Source organism: Gossypium hirsutum, chromosome A13 (assembly GCF_007990345.1).
Source record: "Gossypium hirsutum isolate 1008001.06 chromosome A13, Gossypium_hirsutum_v2.1, whole genome shotgun sequence".
Classification (NCBI taxonomy): domain Eukaryota; kingdom Viridiplantae; phylum Streptophyta; class Magnoliopsida; order Malvales; family Malvaceae; genus Gossypium; species Gossypium hirsutum.
The window spans coordinates 14,483,466-14,502,104 of NC_053436.1; the positions used below are offsets into that span (position 1 = coordinate 14,483,466).

The 18,639-nt window shown below is 36.3% G+C and overlaps 1 protein-coding gene across 3 annotated transcripts; it reads left to right on the forward strand.

Moving 5' to 3' along the window:
• The first annotated feature begins 241 nt into the window (after positions 1-241).
• On the forward strand, positions 242-4,044 carry LOC107894025 (ankyrin repeat domain-containing protein 2A). Of its 3 annotated transcripts, none has more exons than XM_016819215.2 (9): positions 242-334; positions 590-634; positions 968-1,170; positions 1,841-2,053; positions 2,173-2,321; positions 2,422-2,590; positions 2,666-2,758; positions 3,431-3,570; positions 3,659-4,044. In XM_016819215.2, exons 2-9 carry the CDS (start codon positions 601-603, stop codon positions 3,756-3,758), a joined length of 1,101 nt encoding a protein of 366 aa, XP_016674704.2. In that variant the 5' UTR covers positions 242-334; positions 590-600; the 3' UTR covers positions 3,759-4,044. The 3 variants fall into 3 exon arrangements, with proteins under 3 accessions (XP_016674704.2, XP_040940899.1, XP_016674703.2); XM_016819214.2 differs by lacking the exon at positions 242-334 and adding an exon at positions 374-456; XM_041084965.1 differs by having other exon boundaries at positions 242-634.
• Positions 4,045-18,639: the final 14,595 nt, after the last annotated feature.

The following is an 18,639-nucleotide window of genomic DNA, read 5'->3' on the forward strand; positions in this document are numbered from 1 at the left end:
TTATATATTTTGGGTTATATTATTTAGTTGAGTAATTTTTTTAGGTTCTACGTAATTAAATTAATTGTTATTAAATTAATGATTTAATATAAATCTAATATAAATATATATAATTATTATTTAACTTATTTAATTAATATATATTTTCATAACATAATATATCACAAGTTTAAGTTAAGATCAAAAAAATCTTATACAATACTCTAATATAAAAAAACGGAATTTAAATTTTACCTAAATCCACTTTTTATATTTTTATCGAGATCTTTTCAAGTTGGGACTTGAGCAGGTGTCCATGACCAGCTATAATCCGAGCCGAAGCATTGCCACTTAGGTCTAATTTTTGCTTTAGTTATTATTAGAGTTTGGCTATATAAATTAAGCCTCTTTGGTCCTTAGGTTCCCCGTACTGCTACTGTGCCTTACTTTATCTCAGAAAACAAAGAAAAGAAAAGGGTTTTCCTCCATTTTCTATTTATCTTTTTCATTTCGAATTTAGGGAAAAAATGGCCACTTTCATCGAATTTCCAATCTAATTTCCCATTAATATTTTTTATTTTAAATTCTCGTTTCTAATTTTTTTTTTCAGTCATTTCAACCATGGCTTCCAATTCGAAGAAGCCCGCTACTGCTGGTAAGCATAATCTCAGATTCCTTTTCTTTACCGGTATTTGGAATTTGTTTCTGAGATCTACCTGAGCTCCTTATGCTTAGTTTCTCAATCGTCGCTTGAATGAATTTACTGTTTTAAGCAATTTGTGCTTATTCATTTTTTATTACTTAGTTTAGGTCTTGAATTGATCTGATTTTTGAGATCCTATGTTGGGTTATAGCAATTGTGTTAGGATTTGAGTAATTTCAATTTGGTTGGGGTTAATGTGGATGAATCCAGATACGGGCTTGGTTTTGAAGTTAGTGAATTGATAAATTGATTATTATTTATGTTTTTTTCTCCTGTATTTGTTAGATGAGAAATCGGCTTTGAAAACGGAGAGCAAAAGTTCAAAGCCTGAAACATCCACCACTGAGAAGAAAACTTCAACACCTGAGCCTTCAACTGGGGGTTCACAGCCAGCACAAGCAGGGGCCTTCCCTCCCAACGCTATGCCTGGTCCTGGGTTTGCCCCACCCAATCCATTTGATTTCTCAGCCATGAGTGGCCTTCTTAATGTAAGCTTCTTGCCTTTTTATTTTGATTATTGTTTGGAACATGTGAACTTACTGATTCGGTCATCTTTTGATTGTCATAGCTCATCTTTTGCTACCTGCAGTGTTCTCAAGGCGGGTTTTTACCTTAGCACTAGACTACAAAAGCGCCTTAGAAACTTGCAGGCGAGGCCTATTCAATTAGGCGCATGCCTGGTGTGTCTAGGCGTGCTTTATTTGTCAGGCGATAGGCATAAAAAAGCATGCTTTATTTTTTCACTTTTTCCATTAGATATACCTTTATTAGTAAGAAATGGATAGTTCAAAATCTGTATTTTCCTATATTTGAGTATTCAATGGCAGACATGGACCATAAGTAAATCATGCATATCGACCAATAGAAAAAAAATTGCATGTCTGTAGATAAACTGGATTGCATTTTAGAGTTTATTACATATCTTAAACTACATACATATATATGTATATATGTGCACACATACAAGAACTCAGAAAGTACATATTGTGGTTTATTTGGCTAGTTTTTTCATGCCTTGTGCCCTTGACAACACTGGTAGTAGAACATTTAAGGCTTTTGGTTAGTCTCTTTAATTGACTGTTTCAGCGGTGAATGTAATTGCTGAGAATTGACAGTCAAATTTATATCTTATGGAAGTTAACCATCTTGGTTTGTTAGGATCCAAGCATCAAGGAACTAGCTGAGCAGATAGCCAAAGATCCTTCATTTAATCAAATGGCAGAGCAGCTCACTAAAACGTTTCAAGGGGCAGCAGCTGAAGAGACCACGCCGCAGTTTGATCCACAGCAGTATTATTCTACTATGCAACAGGTTATGCAGAATCCCCAGTTTATGACCATGGCTGAGCGCCTTGGTAATGCATTAATGCAGGTATATCTGGGCCCAGTAGCTACTTTCAGTGGATTCATGATTCCTGTGGTCCTATTTTCTTATATTACATTACATGCATCACTTCTGGTAGATGAAATTTTAGTTTTGTCTTTCTTCAGGATCCAGCTATGTCTACCATGCTTGACAGTTTGGCTAATCCTCAACAAAAGGACCAGATTGAGGAAAGGATGGCACGTATTAAAGAAGATCCATCTTTGAAGCCTATTTTGGAAGAAATAGAAAGTGGTGGTCCCGCAGCAATGATGAGGTCAGCGATAAAAGCTTGTTGGGGCATAACATTTTCTTCTTTAGATTATACATTCTATTATTTCTTCAGTAAATTAATCGAGAAAGGTTTTATCGTCCAGGTATTGGAATGATAAAGACGTCCTGCAGAAGTTGGGTGAAGCAATGGGTCTTGCAGTTACAGGAGATGCAGCCACTTCTGCTGGTAATTCCGCGGCAGATGAAGAGGATGAAGCAGGAAATGAGGATGAGTCAATTGTACATCATTGTGCTAGTGTTGGTGATGTTGAGGTATGGCAGAATGAATGTTTCGTACATGTGTTCTTCCCCTTTGACAGATAATCTTGACTGTTTTCACGGTTTTAGGGTCTGAAAACTGCACTATCCTCTGGTGCTGACAAGGATGAAGAAGATTCAGAGGGAAGGACAGCATTACATTTTGCATGTGGGTATGGCGAGGTAATAAACAATTTTAAATCTGAATCAGTCCTCTCTCTTCCTCTCTATGCAGTTGCATTATCTGACAAATGAATTAGTTTCATCTTACAAGGAAAAAGTTGGTGTGGAAAGTCATTTAGTTTTAATCTATAACTGTCTACAAATGTCCAACACCACCACAGTTGTTAATGCACTAAGGGCCTCTTAATAGCCTGGTTGAGTGTAAGTTTTAGGACGCACAAATATTGAACCTGATAACAGACTGCCATAGCAGTTTGGGATGTAGTAGGACTTGTATTAAAACATCCTTTTATTTGTAGTGTCTCATCTTGGGATCTTTGCAACGGGGAAAACGTTTATATTGCTAGTACATATCCAGACACAAAAAAATCAGGCTTTGTTATTATTATCTGATCTTAGTGTATCATGGAATCTGTTGGCTACTAAGCAATGCTTGTTTCTTGTTTTAACAGTACTTATTGCCATGTAGTGGGCGTGTTTATTACATTTCCTTTAATAAATGATAGGTTTATTTCTTCTGAGAGACATTGGTTCTACCAAATCAGGACAATGAAGTGAATAACAGAAAAAGAAAAGAAAAGATATAATCTAGCAGTTCACATGAGTTTGTCTGAGATTAAATTATTGGTTTCTTTGGCAAGCTTTAGGTTACGATTTTTGGTTTTATTTCAGGTGAAATGCACTCAAATCCTTCTTGAAGCTGGGGCAAAAGTGGATGCTCTGGACAAGAATAAGAACACTGCCCTCCATTATGCAGCTGGCTATGGAAGGAAAGACTGTGTGGCCCTTCTACTCGAGAATGGTGCTGCTGTGTAAGTAACAAAGTGACTTGGTTTAACATCGATACCAACCTGACCTCTTATGAGTGCATAACTACATTTTCTTTCATATTGACTGCAGCACTCTCCAAAACATGGACGGCAAGACTCCCATCGAAGTTGCCAAGCTCAACAACCAGCACGAGGTACTAAAATTATTGGAGAAGGATGCGTTCCTTTGAAGCGTGAAGTGGTGGGGATGCGAATGGTATGTGTATGTTTGGGTCTTAGCATGTTTGTTATAGGCATTTGATTTTATTACCCAGCTATTGGACAAAGTTGGTTGTAATCATGGCTGAACGGCATGATATGCTGTCTTTGCTTTTGCCTGGTTGCCTACGTTTTGCAAATTTTATTTAGTGGGTTTTTTTTTTAAAAAAAAGAATCATTTCCTGAAATAGTTTCTACATGGAAATAATGGGAATATGTGGACCAGAGAAATTTTATTTAAGAATTCTTTTCAAGTCCTGTAGGCATTCAGTTGAATTGATTTTACTTTTTGTTAAGAGTTAGAACTCACAATTCCAAAATCCAATTTGATTTTAACTTTTCAAATCCGAAACAATTTAAATTGATAATTTTACTCCCAATTAACACCTCTGATTTATGTTTTTCAATTTTGATACCCTTTGAAATTTGCATCAATATTTGTGCAATCCAAACACAATGGTGGGAGATTTCCTAGAATATAAAACTGCATTTAGCAGTTTGAAATTCCATCTTATGATTACATTTTTTCTTTATTTAATTTTATATGAATTAATAGATAATTCAAAACATGTAAACATTTTTAAGTGAAAATTAAAAAAATTTCCCTTGAAATATGTATAGGGATTGTTAATTTCTTTATTCATTTTAGGATAAAATTATACCATTTACCTGTAACATTGTGAAGTTTAAATTTGACACTAAATCATTTTAAATTATTATAAAATAAAAATATAATTACACTTTTCTTTTACGAATGCATAAAATGATACTTCAAATTTTTTTAAATAAATCATACATAATTTTATCCTCAAGAAAGTTTTCATTGTAAGTTATTGAATGTGTTTATAAAATTAAGTTTTTGAAAATATCAATTTTCATTTGACATTTTATCAAATAAGGTTTCAGTTAATTTATTTTTAATTTTTACTTAAAATAATAAATAAATTTTTCAGTGATATAATTAGTTAATTTATTAAAATGTTTAAACAAAATTTTAAATTGAAAATATATTATAATTTTAAATATTATTAAAATATATAAAATAATATAACAATACATCTCTATTTTTTTTAGGTATAATAATAATCTTTATAGTATTGTCTTAATAGTCATTTTCACTTCACCACGACTCTTGCGTTTACTTTTATCATTAATTTTAATCCTATCGTTACAATAATTAATCTTGCTATTACTTCTATTTTTAATCTTGCCTGAGCTAACCTTATCGTCCATTCAATAGAGCCTTAATGCTTTCAAGAGATTTAGGTTTATATAGAGTTTTAAATTTTAAGTTTATGGATTATATTTAAATAAAATTCTTATATTTATTTATAAATTTCTAGTATTTTTTATTTCACAAGATTTTTTTTTTGATGAAAGGAAAATGAATAAAATCAACTACATAAGACAACCATTATCTTTGTCTTTCTGTAACAAATCAATAACTTCCTTAGGAGCTTCATCAAAAACTTGTAAACTTGATTTCCAGCTCAGGCCAAGTTTAGCGAGACGATCTGCCACCAAATTTCGATTTCTTGGAATATGTTTAATCTTCCACTTTCCTTCCGTCCTCATGATGCGCTGAGACCTTCTGAGAACAGTAATCCCTGAATCCTCCAAATTCAAGTCAGACAAGATTGGGCAACTTCAAGATTATCAGTTAAAATTGAAATTTGCTTGAATCCCTTATTAAGCAAAATGAGTATTCCATCAAGGATGCCCCAAACTTCAACTTCAAACGGAGAGCAAACTCCTAAAAAGCGAGAGAAACCCACTATCCAATTTCCTTCATGATCTCTAGCTACGCCTCCTAAAGCAGCATATCCAGAGTCCTTGGCCATAGCTCCATCCGTGGAAAGAATAACCCAGGAATTATTCGAGATATTTTCCGAACTCGATCTGAGATTATTCCTTTTATTATTCCCCATGCGTGTTTCATATTGTCGAGCCCAGCAACTAGAGTTCTTCACCACCTCAGCTACTGACCAGGAAAGATTCTGGAAAATAAAAAGGTTTCTATATCTCCAGATATGCCACGCAATTAATCCAAATAAAAAAGGTCAAGAGAGTCCACTGTCCTGCAATCTTTCATGAAAACAAATGTTAAGTGAAACCCAATAAGGAAAGGGAGAAGAAAAGAACCTTTGTTTAAGTTGATCTGGAAGTACAAGCATCTACACTTCCTTCTCAAAGGAGCAGTCTCGGAGAGCTTGAGCCAAATCTTCAGTCGCATGTCTACATAAAACACATAAAATACAATGGCCAACACCTCTTCTAACATGCTCTTAATTAGTAAGTAGTTTTTGCTGATAAATCAACCAGAGAAAGACTCTAACTCTTTGAGGTCCCGGATATTTCCAAATAGCCTTCCATTGTTTGTCTGAAGGATTCAAGTAGGCTCTTTTAAGGCCCAATAAGCGCTATGAATCGAAAAAGCCCCTGAGGTTGATCGAGCCCAAATAACCCAGTCTGAACCAGAATCAAAATGTGGGGGAGGAATACTAATGATCCTAAAGATCACATCTTCAGGTAGCCAAACACGAAACATCTCCAAATTCCAGCTTCTATCCAAATTGAAAAACTCCCTAACACGACAGTTAAGATCAAGGTTAGTATAAGATGGAATTTTAGAGATTAAAGAAACCATACCTGGAATCCAAGAGTCTTTCCAACATGAGACAGTAGTGCCATTACTAAGAGACCACATATGATTTTCACGGAATAACGGTCAAATCTTAGAAAGAGATCTCCATAAATTGGAACATTGATTCCTATTAATCTACTCCGGAAATTGCTCTTTCCAACTATACTTGGATCAAATGACCCTAACCCAAAGTGCATCATCCTTGGAAACAAGGTTAAGCTCAATTTTCATGAGAAAAGACTTATTTTAATCATCTAAGTATCTGAAACTAAGGCCACCTTGAGCTTTGGGCTGACAAATAGAGTCCCACCATACAAATGTCATTTTGGAGTGCCCATCAGTACGACTCCAGATAAACTGTCTGACCAGTTTCTCAATCTCTAAGCATAAGCCTTTCGGGATCATTAGCGACTGCATAAAAAAATTAGGAATAGAAAGAAGAACTGACTGGGCCAAAGTGATTCTCCCAGCCAAAGATAACCTCCTAGCATCCCAACTCTACAATTTTTGCCTAACCTTATCAACAACAAAACTTAGCGTATATTTGGTAACCCTCTCATGAAGGAGAGGAACCCCTAAATACTTACCTAAATTCTGAACTTGCTGAAATCTGAAAATTTGAATAATTTGACTGCGAACATCTCCTGGAGTTATTTTGGAAAAGAAGATATTACTCTTCCTAACACTAATTCTGTGGCCCGAGATTTCACAAAACTGGTTAAGGATGGAATCTAACAACCTTGCTTGAACAAGATGCGTTTTACCAAATATAACCAAGTCATCAACAAAAAATAGATGTGAGATCAGAGGGCCATTCCGAGATAGCCGAATAGGATCCTAATTACCGACCTCCATCTCCGTTCGAATAATATGCCCCGGCCAATCCATGCAGAGAACAAACTGATACGGCGATATAGGGCATCCTTGACAGATTCCTCTAACTAGTTTAAACTTGCGAATAGGCATTCCATTCCAGAGGATCTGCATTGATGAAAAGGATATGGCTGACATAATAACTTTTTGCAAATTGATAGGGATCCCTGCGGCACTCAACGAGTGAGCAATGAACTCCCAACTAACTCTGTCATAAGCTTTCTCTAAGTCTAATTTAATGGCCATCCAATCTTTCCCTTTTCGCTTACATCGTATTGAATGAATGACTTCTTGTGCTAGGATGATGTCATCCGATATATTCTGGCCAGCTATGAATCCAGATTGTTCCTGTGAGATCAATTTTGGAAAAATCACTTTAAACATGTTCGCGATCACTTTCATAACCAACTTGTACAGCACCGAGCATAAGCTAATAGGCCGAAATTGGCTGAAATCTTCGGGATTCTCTTTTTTGAGGATGAGAACAATCAGTGTATTATTCAGCTCCTGCTCAATTTGTCTTCTAGCAAAAACCTCTTTGACCCATTAACACACATTACCACCAAGAGTGTCCCACTGACTTTGAAAGAATAAAGCATGGTACCCATCACTGCCAGGTGCTTTTAAGGGCACCATATCAAATAATGCCCTTTTGATTTCCTTATTAGTAACATTGGCTTCCAAAAAAGAGACCTCTGAAATGGAAAGTCTAAGAAACCTAAAATTAGGCATACCTCTTAACGTAGGGGGAGTCTCACCATAGAGTCTTTCGAAAAATTCCATCGCCTTAGATTGCAAGACATCTTGATCAGAACACCAATCTCTACCATCTAGACGTAAAGAAGAAATATGGTTAAAATTCATTCTTCTTATTGTGCGGCTATGATAAAACTTCGTGTTTCTATCACCTAGATGGAGCCAGTCATAACGAGCCTTTTGTCTTCAGAGTAAGTCTTCATGGTCAAGGACATCTTCTAACTTCCAACTCTGTAACACTCCTTACCCGAGACTGTTGCCAGAATTGAGCACGAGGCATTATTAAACTTAATCTATCACTTAAATAGTTTTAAATTGTTTATTTAAGCTTTTCGGAATGTGCTGCCATTCTGCGTCGTAGTCGCCTAAAAATTCATATCTTGAGTTCCAAAACTCAAAATTAAGATCCGTAAATTTTTCCTGAAACTAGACTCATATATCTATCTACTAATTTTTTTCATAGATTTTTGACTTGGCCAATTAGTACAGTTTATTAGTTAAAGTTTCCCTTGTTTCAAAACTCGACTGCACTAACCTCTTCTTGCTACGAACCATGTTTCTTCCTGTAGAAAATTCATATCACTAAGCCGTTTGTTTCTCTTAAAACTAGACTCAACAAGGATTATAACCATATAAAGTAAACCTTTTAATTAGTTTTGTAAAATTTATGGTGAATTTCCAAAGTTGAAACAGGGGATCCAGAAATCGCTCTGACCCTGTTTCACTAAAACTCAGATATATCATATAATATAATACCTTTACCTGTTTTTCTTATTCCATAAGAAGATAGACATAATAAGATTTAATTTAATATATTATTCATCTTCAAACTATGTTTCTACAATTTTTAGTGATTTTTCAAAGTTACGTCATTTCTGTTACTTGAATCTGTTTTTAGGTTACTTTCACATTTTTCATAATTTTCATGTGATAATCACCATTCAATCATACATATTAATAAACATGCATATCATCGGCCATTTTTATTAGCTAATCACTAGCAAGTATTTACACATCATTCATTGTTCATATTATACCAAAAGTAGCTAAGTTTCTATACATGCCATACACAAAACAAAACGTCTAATTATACCGAGTTATTTCTTTGATAGTGTGATCGGCCTCCGACGTTTCCTTCGATCCCCGAGTGGCTAGATAAGTACTATAAGAAGAAGAAAATAAAGAGATTAAGCACTAGGCTTAGTAAGCTTACAAGCAAATAAATCACAACATTCAACATAATGGATAATTATGCATAATATCATCTAACATCATAAATTTCTTTACTTCTCAATTTCTATCTTCTTCTTTATTCCCTTACCTTCTTTCTTACCTGACCTTTCCTTTTTCATAAATATAATCTACTTTTCCTTTGCTGTTAATTCACTGTAATTTAACTCGTATTCTGACCCGTTGAACCACTCGGAATACTAAGGATACTAGGGTCATTCCTGTCTATCAATACCCTGCCAATGCCATGTCTTTGACATGGACTTACATGGCTCAATCCTGTCTCCAAAGCCATATTTCTAATATGGACTTACATGGCTCATTTCTGTTCTGTCCTGTCAACCCTAATATCCTAACATTCCTAGGGTTCAACCGGGGCTTTCTAACACTTTTCCTCTGTCACTTCACCTTAAATTCGACTTTAAATATTTTCATAACATAAATATATAAATGCTGGAAATTGACAATAATAATGTAAAATAAAAGAATATTGCATTTATTTACTGTAAACTTACCTCGATACAAAATGTGACTAAAGTTTACAATTTAGTCCTTTACTTTTTCTTTTCCCTGATCTACTCCCGAATTTCGCTCTTCTTGATCTATAATAGCAAATTTAGCTTATTTAATATCAACATTTATCAAAAAAAACCCTTTACTCAAACTTTGGCAAAATCATATTTTTGCCCCTAAACTTTCACATATTTGCACTTTTGCCCCAAGGCTCGTAAATTAAACTTCATCCTATTTTCTTATGTTTTATGACATACTAATCATTTTTCCCTTCTATGACAACATCAAATTCACACACTAACATGTACTTATGACTATTAGGTATTTTTACCGATTAAGCCTTTTTACTCGTTTTCACTTAAAACCAAGTAGCACAAGTTGTCTAACATAATTTAAAGCCTCATATTCCATCATAAAACATCAAAATACACAAATTTCATCTATGGGTATTTTTCCAAATTTGATTCCTAACTTAAATTATTGCTAGCATAAGCTTTATCGAGCTACCGGGACTTAAAAAACGTAAAGATCATTAAAAACGGGGCTTGGAATCACTTACTATAAAGCTTGAAAGTTGAAGAAACCCCAGCTATGGAGAGAGGTAAGGTTCGGCTGGTAACTTGAAGAAGATGATACAATTTTATCATCTTTTTACCTTTTTATTAATGTTAATAACCAAATGACCAAAATACCCCTCCTTACTAAACTTTCAAAAATTCCTTCCATGTCCTAATTTTGTCCATGAACTTAAAATTGGTAAAATTACCATTTAAGATCTCCTAATTAATATTCCAAAATAATTTCATACTAAAAACTTCTAGAATGCAAGTTTTGCAAATTATTCGATTTAGTCCCTAACCTCAACTTAAGCACTTTATGCATAGAATTTTATCACGAAATTTTCGCACAATCATGTAATCATACCATGAACCTCAAAATAATAATAAAATAATTTTTTTTCTACCTCGGATTTGTGGTTTCGCAACCACTGTTCCGTTTAGGCCCTATTTCGGAATGTTACATTTCTCCCCCCCTTTAGGGATTTTCGTCCCGAAAATCATACCTGTGAAGAGATATGGGTACTGTTTTCGCATAGCCTCTTCGGGTTCGCATGTAGCCTCGTCTACCCCATGTCTATTCCATAGTACTTTCACAAGTACAATACTTTTGTTCCTTAATTGCTTTACCTCTCGAGCTAGAATCTTTACCGGTTCTTCACCGTAAGTCATGTCTGGCTGAATCTCAACCTCTGTCTGAGAAATCACATGTGACGGATCTGAACGATAACGACGTAGCATAGACACATGAAATACATTATGAATCTTCTCTAACTCAATCGGCAAAGCTAACCGATATGCTAATGGTCCGACTCTCTCAATCACTACAGACGATCCAATAAAACGTGGACTTAGTTTGCCTTTCTTGCCAAATCTGAGAACTTTCTTCCACGAGGATACTTTCAAAAAAAATTTGTCACCAACTTGATATTCGATCTCTTTTCTTTTTAAATCTGCATACGACTTCTGCCTGTCTGAAGCTGCTTTTAAACAATTTCTGATAATTTTCACTTTTTCTTCTGTTTCTTTAACTAGATCAACCCCATAAATCTGGCTTTCTTTAAGCTCTGTCCAATATAAAGGTGTGCGGCATTTACGTCCATACAAAGCTTCATAAGGTGCCATCTTCAAACTTGACTGATAACTATTATTGTAGGCAAACTCTACCAATGGTAAGTATTTTTCCCAACTACCTTGAAATTCTAATACACAACATCTAAGCATATCTTCAAGTACCTGAATAACTCTCTCTGACTGACCATCGGTCTGAGGGTGAAAAGCCGTACTAAAACTCAACTTCGTACCTAAAGCCTCTTGTAACTTCTTCCAGAACCGTGAAGTAAATCTTGGATCTCTGTCTGAAATGATCGATAATGGCACTCCATGTAGTCTAACTATCTTTGAAATGTATAACTCGGCCAACTTGTCAAGTGAATAATCCATACGGATTCGGATAAAATGAGCCGACTTAGTTAGCTTATCAATCACAACTCATACTGCATCTTTCTTTTTCAGTGTTAACGGCAATCCTGTAACAAAATCCATAGTAACTCTGTCTCATTTCCATTCCGGAACTAGCACATGTTGCAATAATCCTGAGGGTACCTGATGTTCGGCCTTTACCTGTTGACAAATCAAGCATCTAGAAACAAACTCTGAAATATCTCTTTTCATTCCTACCCACCAATACAATTTCTTCAAATCATTATACATTTTTGTACTGCCTGGATGAATAGATAAATAACTGCTATGTGCTTCCTGTAAAATCTTTCGAATAAGCTCATCATTCTTTGGTACACAAATTTTGTCTCTAAATATCAAACAACCATCAGAACCAATCCAGAAATCTGATTCTATGCCTGACTCACATTGAACTCTTTTAGCTTGTAACTCATTATCATCTTTCTAAGCTTCACAAATCTCTTCAAGAAATACCGGTTTAGCTCTAAATTCAGCTAAAATAGAACTATCATCTGACATGGCTAAATTGGTAGTCAAAGCTCGCAATGTAAATAAAATTTTCCTGCTTAAAGCGTCAGCAACTACATTTGCCTTACCTGGGTGATAATCAATCACTAACTCATAATCTTTAAGCAATCCCAACCATCTTCTTTGCCTCAAATTCAAGCCTTTTTGAGTCATCAAGTATTTCAAGCTTTTATGATCGGTAAATATCCGGCACCTTTCACCATACAAATAATGTCTCCAAATCTTCAATGCAAATACAATAGCAGCTAGCTCTAAATCATGTGTCGGATAATTTTTCTCATGTGGCTTCAATTGTCTAGAGGCATAAGCAATTACCTTTCCTTCCTACATGAGTACACAACCGAGCCCATTCAAGGATGCATCACTGTAAATCATAAATTCTTTACCCGGTTTCGACTGTACTAAGATAGGAGCTTCCGTCAACAATGCCTTTAACTTGTCAAAACTTTGTTGGCACTTCTCAGTCCATTCAAACTTAACATCCTTCCGTAGCAGTCTCGTCAACAGGGTAGCTATCATGGAAAATCCCTCCACAAATCGTCTATAATATCCGGCAAGACCAAGAAAACTTCTAACTTTTGATACATTTCTAGGAGGCTTCCAATCAACAATGGCTGAAATCTTACTCGTATCAACCTTAATACCTTCACTTGAGACAATATGTCCAAGAAATCCAACTTCTCGTAACCAGAACTCACTTTTGCTGAACTTGGCATACAACTGATTATCTCTCAGAATTTGTAAAACTGTTCTCAAATGCTCTGCATGCTCAGTCTCATCATGAGAATAAATCAAAATATCATCAATGAACACAACTACAAACTTATCTAAGTCTGGTCTAAAAATTCGGTTCATTAAGTCCATGAAAATGGCAGGAGCATTAGTCAAGCCAAATGGCATCACAAGGAACTCATAATGACCATACCTAGTCCGGAAAGCAGTCTTCAGGACATCTGACTCTTTAACTCGCAACTGATAGTATCCGGATCTCAAATCTATCTTGGAAAACACAGTAGCTCCCTTCAATTGATCAAACAAATCATCAATTCTAGGCAATGGATACTTGTTCTTTACTGTTACCTTGTTAAGTTGCCGATAATCTATGCACAATCTCATCGATCAGTCTTTTTTTTTCACAAATAGCACTAGTGCACCCCATGGTGAACTACTAGGTCTTACAAAGCCTTTATCTGTTAATTCCTGCAACTGAGCTTTCAATTCTTTCAATTCCAATAGATCCATTCTATAAGGGGCAATAGAAATGGGCGTGGTACCTGGAATCAACTCAATACCAAACTCAACTTCTCTAACAGGAGGCAAACCTGGTAGTTCTTCCGGAAACACATCGAGAAACTCACATACCACAGGCACTGATTCAATTTTCAATTCTGGATCTTTAGTGTTCAACACAAAAGCAAGATAAGCTTCATACCCTTTTCTCAAGTATTTCTGAGCAGACATAACAGAAATTATAGGAAATGAACTATCTGACTCTTCTGAATTAACCCGAAGAATTTCACCATTTTCACACTTCAACTCAATGAATTTCTTTCCACAATTCACTATCACATCATGAGTAGTCAACCAATCCATACCAAGAATCACATCAAACTCATCAAATGGCAATAGCATGAGATCGGCCGGAAAACAGTAGCCTCTAATCATTAAAGGACAATTTCTACATACTTTATCTACTAATACATGCTTGCCTAATGGATTCGATACTTTAATCACAAATTTTGTAGATTCTATAGGCATACTTATACTAGGCATCAATTTCGTACAAAGATAAGAATGAGTCGAACCCGGATCAATCAGAGCAATGACATTAATATCATGTAGAGAAAATGTACCCGTAATCACATCGGGGGAGGATGCCTCTTCGCGTGCACGAATAGCATAAGTCTTTGCAGGGGCTCTAACATCTGGTCTCACAGCTGAATCTCTAGAGGTACCTCTGTTACTTAATCCTACTCCTAGTTGCCTCGGTGATCTGCCTCTAGTAGGAGCATTTCCGGATCTAGCACTCTGTGTTACCTCTCGGCTAGCCACTTCTGGACATTCTCGTACAAAATGATCTGGAGCACCACATTTATAGCAAACATTTTCGCCTGACCGACAAGGACCATAATGAAGTCTACCACACCGTGGACACCCTGATCTACCCTGTCTGACATTACCTACACTCGTAGTCGAGGTGGTCTGAGCCTTCGGATCCTTAAATCTGCTACCTCTATTCTGACTAGATTGCCCTGCCGAAAAGCTAAATTTGGTAGAAAACTCTTTGGGCCTCTTGGATGTAGCCTGAAATGATCTGCTCATCTGCCTCCACTTTAGTCACTTAAGCTATTTAATCACAATTTAACAAATTTTACACTATTCCCAATTTAGTCCTTTTTAGTTAATTAACTATCCAAACGTTAAAATTTTCTAACGAAACTTTAATACCAACTCAATGACACTCTATAAATATTTCTAAAAATATTTATGGCTCGGTTTAAAATCTTCGAGGTCTCGATACCTCGTTTTTTTTTATTTTAATTATTTTAATATTTATTCCTAGTACACTATTCACTATTTCAAAAATTTTCCTAACTTCACATTTAACTTATACTTACTAAATTTATAATATTTTCTACTCGTTTGTCAGATTTAGTGATCTCGAATCACCATTCCGACACCACTAAAAATTCAGGCTATTACAACTCTCCCCCCCATTTTAGGAAATTTCGTCCCCGAAATTTCGTACCTGGAAATAAATTCGGATACTGAAATCTCATCAATTCCTCCGTTTCCCAGGTTGCCTCCTCAGATCCATGTCGATTCCATAACACCTTAACTAGTGGTACACGTTTATTCCTCAACTCTTTAACCTCCCGAGCTAAAATTTTCACCGGTTCCTCTGAATAAGTCATGTCAGGTTGGAGCTCTATTTCCGTATGAGGAATTACATGTGATGGATCTGATCTATACCGTCTCAACATAGACACATGAAACACATTATGAATATTTTCAAGTTCCCGGGGCAAAGCCAATCTATAAGCTACCGGACCGATTCTTTCAATGATTTCATACGGCCCGATAAATCGTGGGCTGAGTTTTCCCTTTCTGCCGAACCGCAAAACTTTCTTCCACGGTGACACTTTCAAAAATACACGATCACCCACACTAAACTCTATATCCCTTCTCTTCAAATCTGCATATGATTTTTGCCGATCGGAGGCAGCTTTTAAACAATCTCGAATAATACGAACTTTTTCTTCAGTTTCCCGAATCAAGTCCACTCCCACCAGTTTCGATTCACTTAATTCAGTCCAATATAATGGAGTTCTACACTTTCTTCCATACAGAGCTTCAAACGGTGCCATTTTAATACTAGTTTGATAACTATTATTATAAGCAAATTCGGCTAAAGGTAAATACCTTTCCCAGCTGCCGCCGAACTCAAGTATACAACACCTTAACATATCTTCTAAAATCTGAATCACTCGCTCTGACTGCCCATCTGTCTGGGGATGAAAAGCTGTGCTGAAATTTAATTTGGTGCCCAGAGCCTCCTGTAATTTACTCCAAAATCTCGAGGTAAATCTCGGATCTCGATCCGAAATAATAGATATCGGTACCCCATGTAACCTCACTATCTCAGACACATATAACTCCGCTAACTTTTCAAGCTGATAATCTGTTCTGACTGGAATAAAATGTGCCGACTTAGTTAACCGATCAACAATCACCCATATCGAATCTTTCTTCTTCGGAGTTACTGGTAATCCAGATACAAAATCCATCGTGACATGTTCCCATTTCCACTCTGGAATCATAATGGGCTGTAACAACCCTGTCGGCACTTGATGCTCAGCTTTCACCTGTTGACAAATCAAACATCTTGCTACATATTCACAGATTTCTCGTTTCATTCCAGGCCACCAATACATTTTCTTCAAATCACAATACATTTTTGTACTCCCCGGGTGAATAGAACACATACTACTGTGAGCCTCTGATAAAATATCATTTTTCAAGTCTAAATTATTTGGAACACATATTCTATTACGATAATATAACATACCATTTTCATCAATGGAGTATTCTAAGCTTAACTCATTTTGAACCATCTGTCGTTTTAGCATCAATTTTGGGTCTTCATCTTGTAATTCCCGAATCCGTTGAAAGAACACAGGTTTAGCTTTTAATTCCGCTAGTACAGAACCATCCTCATTAATAGATAAATGAGCACTCAATGCCCGTAATGCAAATAATGATGATTTCCGACTAAGTGCATCTGCTACGACATTTGCTTTCCCTGGGTGATAGTCAATGACAAGATCATAATCTTTCAGCAACTCTAACCATCGTCTCTGTCTCAAATTTAACTCTTTCTGAGTCATTAAATACTTCAAGCTTTTATGATCAGTATACACATAACATTTCTCACCATATAAGTAGTGTCTCCATATCTTCAAAGCAAACACGATCGCTGCCAATTCCAAATCATGTGTAGGATAATTCTTCTCGTGCGGTTTCAGTTGTCGGGAAGCATATGCCACCACTTTTCCTGACTGCATAAGTACACAACCCAAACCACTCAGAGACGCATCACTATATACTACAAACGGTACGCCCGATTCTGGTTGAGTCAACACTGGAGCCTCTGTCAACATCTTTTTCAACTGATCGAAACTCTGCTGACATTCGTCTGACCATATAAATTCAACATTCTTTTGTAGTAATCGAGTCAACGGTAAGGTAATCATTGAGAAATCTTTGACAAATCGGCGATAATAACCTGCCAATCCTAGAAAGCTCCGTACTTCAGTAACATTCTTTGGAACTTTCCAATTTACCACTGCCGCTATCTTACTTGGATCCACTCTTATTCCATCAGCTGATACAATATGACCCAAAAACGCAACTTCCTAAAGCCAAAATTCACATTTGCTGAATTTCGCATATAACTGTTTCTCCCGCAAAGTCTGTAATACAATCCTTAGATGTTGTGCATGTTCGGACTCTGTCTTTGAATAAATCAATATATCGTCAATGAACACAACCACAAATCTATCCAAATATGACTGAAAAATTCTATTCATCAAATCCATAAAAGCAGCAGGAGCATTGGTTAAACCAAATGGCATCACCAAAAATTCATAATGACCATATCGAGTTCGGAAGGCAGTTTTCGGCACATCACACTCTTTAACTTTCAACTGATAATACCCAGATCGAAGGTCTATCTTGGAAAATACTGCAGCACCTTTCAACTGATCAAACAGATCATCAATACGAGGCAAAGGATATTTATTCTTTACCGTTACCTTATTCAACTGCCTGTAATCTATACACAGTCTTAAAGAACCGTCCTTCTTTTTCACAAACAAGACAGGTGCACCCCAGGGCGACATACTCGGTCTGATGAACCCTTTATCTAATAACTCCTGCAACTGCGCCTTCAACTCTTTTAATTCCGCTGGAGCCATTCTGTACGGTGTCATTGATATAGGAGTTGTTCCGGGGATCACATCAATTACAAATTCAACTTCTCTATCAGGTGGTAGACCGGGTAACTCTTCAGGGAACACATCAGGAAATTCATTCACCACTGGCACTTGTTCGAGCTTTAAATCAGAACCCCGAGTATCAAGGATATAAGCCAAGAATGCTTCATTGCCTTTGCGTAATAATCTCTGAGCAGAGAGAGCTGAAATAATTCTGACTGTATCGCCCATGTTTTCTGACCCAACTGAGATTACATCTCCTGTTTGACATTTCAAACTGATTTGCTTATCACGACAATTCACCACCGCATCATGTCTCATTAACCAGTCCATCCCCAGAATAATGTCAAATTCCCGAAAGGGTAACAACATCAAATCAGCGGGGAATTCATAGCCTTTCACTTTCAGTGGACAATTACGACATATCAAATTAACCATCACACTATGACCTAATGGATTTGTAACTTGTATATCAAATTCAGTGGACTCAACAAATAAATTCTTTTCAGATGCTAACATAGTGCAAATATATGAATGAGTAGATCCAGGGTCTATCAATGCATAAACAATAACATCATAAAGATAGAAAGTACCAGCAATTACATCAGGAGCCGTAGCTTCTTCCCTTGCTCGAATGGCGTAGGTACGTGCTGGTGCTCTATTCTCTGATCGACCAACTGATTCCCTCGTACCCGAACGGGTAGTCCCTGTAGCACTGCTCTGGCCCGAACGTCTACTTCTTTGAGGAATGGTTCTCTGTATCTCTTTCTGTTCCACTTCATCTTTTTGCAGCCGG